Genomic DNA, 8,096 nt, shown 5'->3' with positions numbered 1-8,096 from the left:
GACAAATACGATCAGTATTTTAATAAACAAAAACTAATGCGTTACACTAATTTCAGTTAAATTAATACAATTAAGTTATTTTTATGGGATCTTGTCAAATACGATCTTGTTTAACACATCTTACACTAAATTAATATATGAAATTAATTTTCAAGTCACTTACCTTTGTTTTGTAGTCGAAATGCATTTGAAATTGTAAGTGTAAGGTATACTTAAAACTTATCACTGTCTTTTGCATTAAATTGTTTGCTAAGCGTTTCCGCAGGTCTTGGAGTTAAATAATCATTTTATAAAAATTTATTTGGCGCTCAATTGCGAACAAGTATCAATGCTACTAGGCCAATTGCATACCAATTCCAGCGAACACGCAATACATTCGAGTTTAATTGCTCGTTTAGGATTAAATTCGTGTCCGCGACTGAACGATTCGGACAACAATGAAATTTGTTGTCGAAGCCTTCTCCAGTTTTTCTCTTTCACGTGAATAAGTGAACGAAAAAAAAAAAAACAAGCACACATGGGACAATTACATGCGAGAATTATGAGTAGACCGTCGGGTGCTGAAACGAGAGGTCATCGGCAGTTTCTCTGCAAAAAACCTGTTGCTTCGCTTACGGGTTGTCACGAAGTTTAATCTTTATCGCGGATTCGCAGAAAGAGTGCCAATCGAATACTGGAATCTTAGCCAAGTTTCCGAATGACGCGAGTACCGTCGTTTAGGTTGGTTTAATACGATACGATTCGCATAGGTAGGTGAAAGAATACCTGATACCGTTTAACACTGCAGAATTCGCAATCTCGACCGTCCGTTCCCGTTTTCCATTCAACTTTCGTCAAACGACGTTTCATTTGACACGTGACGTTTTCCCACAGTTTACAAATATCCACGATGCACGTACCGATAAGAGAGATTTATCCCGATCGATGATGTTTGTCAAGATTTCACTGATATCTTCGAACACGGTCGGTGACTGGTGTAACGTGTAATTGACGGAAAGACACCACTTAGTAATCGTCGAATCGTCGTGTACGAAGTCCTTTGTCGCGTATCGTTGGTCGTTCGAATGTTTTACGTTAAATTATGCGCTCTTTGTGAAATACACACTTACCGAAAACTGCTAATCCTGAACGCAGCACGGTAAACATTCGCAAAATACGACTGGGACGACATAACCCGCGCACAAAACTAAACCGGCCATATTGTTTACTGGAACAGCATTCGGTCGTGTACCTGCTTTCACTGTTTGGCGAATCTCTCGTGGAAACGATGGAAACACTATCTGTTGTTGGGGGAACATAACCTTGTTAACATCTCCTCTGTACCGGTAACACCACAGAGTATGATTGAGGAGAGAGAACTACTCTGTGGTGACACTGCTGCCACGAATTTCGACTGCGGACTTTGACGAAAATAATTTTTACCGACAGAAATGGTTACGCCAATGAGCTTCTTCGTTTCTATAGGGGGAGTTAACGCTCGGAACGACAACATAAATATTATTCGTCTGTGTTTATCGCGGATCGTTATCCTGACGTAGTGCATTTTTATTACAAATATTTTGAAACAATCACGAACGTTGCAACATCTGTCATTATTAGTTCATTGATAGTATTGTTTACCTATAGTATTAGTCGTCGGAAAGGGTAACGTGCTTCGACAAGGTCGTTTAACTTTTGCAAGTTCAAATACAATTTTTTGTTAGCTAAAACGCATATTATTACATCGTTGTTGACAATATTTTGAGAAAAGTGTTTGTGATCGATGTAGTTCGTGAAGTAAAATTTACAATGACGTATTCGTATAGCAAACGTCTATCACAATCGTTGGTTTTAAACGTATTTGTTTTATTAGATTTTTCAAGGTTATCGTCGTTTTCAAAACACGTTTGACTCGCTGTCTTGAGATATTGTGAGATTTGTTACAATTTACATTAAAAATAGTATATGTAATAATAGTATATATAAGAATAAAGATATAGTCAAAAATTTAGTCAAAATTCAAAGTATATACTATAAAGTTAATACTTTATCCCTTTGATTGCGAGTACTGTGTATTATTTAACTATCACTTGCAAATCCTATATAAACATAATCATTAGTAATTAACAGTTTTATTTCTGTTTTTACCTTTCCGCAAGACTGCAGTCAAAGGGTTATTATTTATAACATTCTTAATAATTTCATGATATAGATATAAAAGACTTAAAAACGCTCCATGTTAACAATATTTACTCTCTGTTTCAGAATTAATCTGTGAATATACACCATGCCACGTCGAAATCATCGTAAGAAGGCCCCTTTTGTTGGGGAAGATACTAGAATTGCTGTAAATTTAACAATGAAGAAATTATTGGAAACCTCAGATCAAAAAGAATTAGAATTTCCATCATCCTATACAGCAGAAGAGAGAGGATACATTCATAAACTTGCATACAAACTTGGACTAAAATCCAAAAGCAGAGGGTAAATATAAAAAAGTAGTCTACACTTCGATTTTATTACAATGAAAATCATAAATTCTTTTCCAACAGTAAAGGTACAAATCGCTTTTTAACGGTGTACAAAAGAGAGGGATCAACTATAGTTCAAGCTGATGCTGTAATTAAGCTACAGAAGGCATCGAGACAGAGTATTTACAACTTACTACAAAGTTTTCCATTGAACCAGAAAGAATGCCAGGATTTACTACCGCCGATCGAACGAGAGCGACCTCTTAATACAGATGGTATCAATATTGTTTTAACATATGTTTAACCTTTTGTGGACATATGTTGTGAAGTATTTTTTGCCATGTAAACCCATACTTAGTTCCGTTTGGATTTGTATAAAGTCAAAAGCCAAAGTAACTTCATCTTGCGTGTATTAGAAAAAATTATGGGGGCGGGAGTATAGAGGACGGAGCTAGGGCGGACTTAACCTAAGTCCGCATCCTAAGCGGAGACGTTTACGATCTGTGCTTGCGCCAGATCGATTCTGGACAGAGGATACAGATGCAAGCACATATACATATGCAGTGACACCTTGGTCGTGTTATGGGTATTACACAGTGTAGTAGTGACCTCATGGACTACCAAGAAGTGCATCGGCCTATTAACCCAGTTAGCTAGAGCCAAAGAGGCAATCGTGCGCTCCTTGGGTATCTCGGTCGGTCATACCAGAGAACTGAATAAATTGTGGACCAAGAGACATTTTCAAGGCCTTTTGTCGCATAAACCGACATTGAGACACCCAAGAGCTATGCTAAGGGAATCATCTAATGTGAGAGGTAATACTCTGGTGAAACTGGACCGTGCTAGGTACAGGCTTATAGTTGATCTAGTCATGGAGCATTGGCACACTGAAATATATTTGGCAAGATTGGGACTAAGAGTTAACCCAACCAGTCCTATAAAACTCCCCTGCATGTGATTACATGGTCCAAGGAGTTAGAGAACACCAGACTGAAGATCCTCAGGGTCCAACATTTGAAATCTAGCAATTTAGTAGAGTTAGGGGTAGGCAAACTCATACACTTTTCGAATGAGGCCGGCCTATCCCTACCTCGCACGTAATGCCGCCCGTATGGGCCCAAGTACAATGGTCCACAGAGAATGCTCGGTCTGGCTAACAAATCAAATACATACGAGATCAGTCCGGAAAGTATCCGATCTTGTGCTTTAACATTGTACCTGGATGCGTTATTGTTTAAATGAATTATTCATTGTTTAGTATACTTTGTATTTTGAGTATTGTGTGCATTAAATTTTGCCATAAACTTGGCTATTCGTGTTCGGAAATGATTCAAATGGTATGGAAAGTGTATGGTGATGAATCTGCGAGTGTTACTTAGATTAAAGAATGATTTAGGTGATTTAAGTGTTTGTGGATCTGTTGAAAGTGACCAAAGAAAGCGCGTGAGAGACGAAGCAACATTAAGGTGATGCTTTTCTTCGACTAAAAAGGAGTTATTCGCCACTAATATGCTCCCAAAGGTCAGACTGTGAAGAAAGAATACTACTAAGAAGAACCCATCTGGAACAAATAGCGGCGGCTAGGTACTGCACCACGACAGCTCATCTGGTCACACATTGCAACTTATCCAGCAAATTCCTGCGATTTCTGTTCCACAATTCCCCAAATCGAAAAATCCTCATAAGGGAAGAAGATTCGATGACCCGAAGCAAATGAAAGGAACGCGACGAAGCGACTGTTCCGGAAGTTGGATACAAGTAGCGTTTCCGAAAGAGAGAAGATCGCTGAAAGAAGGTTGTAGCTTCGAAAGGGGGGGTACTTCGAAGGAGACATCGTCGGCATTGAATAGATTTAACTTTTTACATACATTAAAAAAAATTAATTTTTTATTTTGTATCGATTTGAGACAATGTTTCCATAGAATTGCTTATTGTATAGAAAAAATGGTACGAGTATTTTATTTGATATATCTACATATTGTCCACAGAGGGTTAATATATATAATTTATTAAATTTTGAAAGTACTTGCATAGTCCTTAAATTTTAGTTTCGGTGAATACAAATACCAAAGCAATGGGTCGATTAAACAACAGCGTGCCACAAATACCGCAATTGAAAACCAATTTCGATGTATTAAATTTTCGTAAATCACTGCCAATTTTCAGTGTTAGAGAAGACATTCTTAATGCTTTAAATGCAAATCAGGTGGTCATAATAGGTGGTGAAACGGGTAGCGGTAAAACGACCCAAGTACCTCAATTTATTCTCGAGCACTGCCAACAAAGGCATCAAGCTTGTAGAATTATTTGCACTCAACCGAGAAGACTGTCCGCCGTGTCTGTAGCTGAAAGAGTAGCATTTGAAAGAGACGAAAAGATTGGTCAAACATTTGGTTATCAGATAAGACTTGAGAGCAGAGTTGCTCCAAAAACCCTTTTGATGTATTGCACAAATGGTGTATTGCTTCGAACTCTGATGGCGGGTGATTCTGCGTTAAGTACTGTTACGCACGTAATCGTAGACGAAGTTCACGAACGTGATAGATTCTGCGACTTTCTTCTGATTGCCCTGAAAGATGCACTGCTGAAAAATAGAACCTTGAAGCTTGTACTCATGAGTGCTACATTGGATGTCAACATTTTTGTAAAATATTTCAATAAATGCGCAGTTGTTAATGTTTTGGGTAGATCGTTCGATGTAGATACGTATTTTCTCGAGGACGTTTTGAAGATAACCGGTTACATGACGAAAGAAATGGTTTCGAAGAGAAAAGAGCTAATGAATAAAAAGGCTCAACGTAAAGTTTTAGAAACTTGGACTCAATATAAACCTCAACAATCAGGATCGAATGCTATGACTGATAGATGTGTATTGCCCGCACCGATTTTAGCTCATCAAAGCGAGCCTATTCCAGAAAAAGTGAAGTTAGAACCTTGGTTAATAGAGGAAATGGATAAAAGTATTTCCGATGCATGGTTACGCGGTGGGGAAGATAGTTTTGCACAACTTTTGTACTTCATACTTTCTGAGAACGTTTCTGTAGACTATCAACATTCCGCAACATCCGTAACACCGCTGATGGTAGCTGCCGGTAGAGGGTGTATAAATACTACCGAGCAACTTCTGAATCTAGGTGCTAATTTAAATCTACGCGCAGCCAATGAATGGACTGCATTAGATTGGGCAAGAAACATGAATCAAACTGAATGTGCAGAATTAATAGAAGCTTATATGAAAACTTACGACTGCATGCTATACGATGATACAGTGACGCATGCCAAAGATGTATCACTTTCAGAAGAAGATAAACTTTTATTGGATGTGTATCATCATACGTTTAATGATGAAAATATTAATTACGATCTTCTTTTACGGTTAATTTTATATATTCATTTGAAAATGCCTGCCGGTTCTCTTTTGATATTTTTACCAGGATATGACGACATTGTGACTATGCGCGATAAAATTAATAGCGAAGAAAAAGAAATGAATCAGGGTATGCGATACTGTTTATACGTGCTCCATTCGAACATGCAAACATGCGATCAAAAGAAAGTATTTAAACCAAGCCCACAAGGAACACGAAAAATTATCCTATCGACAAATATAGCTGAAACAAGTATTACGATCGACGATGTTGTTTACGTCATTGACTCAGGAAAAGTTAAAGAAAAGTCATTTGATGCGATATCAGGAGTGTGCATGCTTAAATCTAATTGGATTTCTCAAGCATGCGCGAAACAACGTAAAGGTAGAGCGGGAAGATGTAGGGAAGGCATTTGTTATCGCTTGTTCTCTTCGATTCGGTACAACAGCATGCAAACTTATCAGACTCCAGAAATATTAAGATTACCCCTGCAAGAATTATGTTTATATACAAAACATTTAGCACCGGGAAATACACCCATTGCAGAATTTTTGGATCGAGCACTCGAACCACCCTCAAATATAGTAACTAGAAATGCAGTTCAATTGCTAAAAACGATCGACGCACTAGATCCATGGGAAGATCTTACCGAATTAGGAAGTCATTTACTTGATTTACCAGTCGAACCACGGCTTGGGAAGATGTTACTGTACGCTGTAGTTCTGAAATGCTTAGATCCAGTTTTAACCATTGTGTGTAGCTTAGCATATAAGTAAGTAGATATCTTTTTATATGCAAACATTAATCAACGTCGTCGAAATAATTTTATGTCGAATAATTAATTTTAGGGACCCCTTTATTTTACCCTCTCAGCCATCGCAGAAGCGAGGCGCAACTGCGGCTCGTAAGAGGTTTGCAACTAATACGTATTCTGACCATATGGTCGTATTGCGTGCTTTTCAAGGGTGGCAAAATGCACGCGCAAGCGGCAAAGAACGTACGTTTTGCGAACAAAATTTTATTTCCGCTGCTGTGATGGAAATGATAGTAGGGATGCGCACTCAACTTCTTGGCCAACTTCGTGCATCCGGATTTGTTAGGGCTAGGGGACCTGGAGATATCAGAGACTTGAATTCCAATTCTGAAAATTGGGCGGTAGTGAAAGCAGCATTGACTGCTGGTTTATATCCGAATCTAATAAGGGTAGACCGGGAACATATGCAATTAAGGACACAGTATGTCATTTTGTTTCTGTTTTTCTACATACTTTTGCATAGTTCGATATTACTTCTTTTTGCATCCTCGATAATGAATTTTTTTAGAAAAGAAGTAAAGGTATTTCTCCATCCATCGTCGACTTTAAGAGATTATCCAAAGTCACCGAGAATGACGTCTGCACAAACACATGCAGCTAATGTAGAGACTATACCTTGCGATTGGTTACTTTACGAAGAAATGAGTCGTACAGGACGTTTTTGTCATGTAAAAATGGTTACTTTGGTTAATCCTCTAACAGTGGCATTGTTCTGTGGTCCAGCGAGACTATCCGTGGACGTAATTTACGAAGCTGAATGTAAGTAGTACCGTATTGCGTGTTATTTGGAGTGACACTATAAGTTATCGGTATATTATTATTGATACAGCTGTACCAGAAAGCGAGTCAGATTCCGAGGTCGATGAAAGCAACGAAGGAACGATTTTTAAACTCGATGATTGGGTTGTATTTAAACTTGATCCTGAAACCGCACGGTTTTTCTTACATTTAAGACAAAAGTGGAATGCTTTATTTTTAAGGCGTATGAAAACGCCGAACAAAGCTATGTCACAGTTGGACGAAAAGGTAGTGAGTACCTTAGTAAATGTAATTACAAATGAAGAACAATCGTGTGGACTGCAGCAACCGTCTGGTATTGGTCAACGACCGCGTCCATTAATTGTTGATTATTACCCTGCCAATGCTCGAAGAACAGACGATCTTGTAGAGGTAAATCTTTTCGATTTATTAACATTCTACTTGTTTTTAACCATTTGCACATTAACCTAAAATTTATTCGTTTTTTTTTTTAGAGAAATTTTTAAATTCGGATAATTGAAGAATATTTTATTATGTACAACCTATAAGAAGTTTTTATTCTCTTGGTTCCTATGTGTAACTCATTGCAAAATCGCAATGGTATTCCTGTATTCACGTGAACTTGATAAAAGTTGAATAAATTACGTTTCAAATAGACAGGGTAAAAGAGACGAATTACCACCATGATGATTGTAGGACAACCAT

General features: G+C 37.9%; 1 protein-coding gene across 3 annotated transcripts; it reads left to right on the top strand.

Moving 5' to 3' along the window:
- Positions 1-1,477: 1,477 nt before the first annotated feature.
- On the top strand, positions 1,478-8,048 carry LOC128885782 (3'-5' RNA helicase YTHDC2-like). 3 transcript variants are annotated; one of them, XM_054140065.1, is made up of 8 exons: positions 1,478-1,662; positions 2,245-2,463; positions 2,532-2,725; positions 4,499-6,590; positions 6,667-7,053; positions 7,141-7,391; positions 7,462-7,802; positions 7,886-8,048. In XM_054140065.1, the coding sequence occupies exons 2-8, from the start codon at positions 2,267-2,269 to the stop codon at positions 7,895-7,897; spliced, it is 3,474 nt and encodes a 1,157-aa protein (XP_053996040.1). In that variant the 5' UTR covers positions 1,478-1,662; positions 2,245-2,266; the 3' UTR covers positions 7,898-8,048. The 3 variants fall into 3 exon arrangements, with proteins under 3 accessions (XP_053996040.1, XP_053996041.1, XP_053996042.1); XM_054140066.1 differs by having other exon boundaries at positions 1,478-1,909; XM_054140067.1 differs by having other exon boundaries at positions 1,479-1,644.
- Positions 8,049-8,096: the final 48 nt, after the last annotated feature.

Source organism: Hylaeus anthracinus, unplaced genomic scaffold, assembly GCF_026225885.1.
Source record: "Hylaeus anthracinus isolate JK02 unplaced genomic scaffold, UHH_iyHylAnth1.0_haploid 11981, whole genome shotgun sequence".
Taxonomy (NCBI): domain Eukaryota; kingdom Metazoa; phylum Arthropoda; class Insecta; order Hymenoptera; family Colletidae; genus Hylaeus; species Hylaeus anthracinus.
This window is presented reverse-complemented; position numbering and strand designations above follow the sequence as displayed.

What these genes read in the sequence shown, in the direction of transcription:
- LOC128885782 (XM_054140065.1), top strand. Translation starts at nt 2,267, where the DNA reads ATGCCACGTCGAAATCATCGTAAGAAGGCCCCTTTTGTTGGGGAAGAT. An exon ending in CTAAAATCCAAAAGCAGAGG is followed by an intron (nt 2,464 to 2,531) that starts GTAAATATAAAA and finishes CTTTTCCAACAG; the next exon opens with TAAAGGTACAAATCGCTTTT. An exon ending in CGTAATTTACGAAGCTGAAT is followed by an intron (nt 7,392 to 7,461) that starts GTAAGTAGTACC and finishes TTATTGATACAG; the next exon opens with CTGTACCAGAAAGCGAGTCA.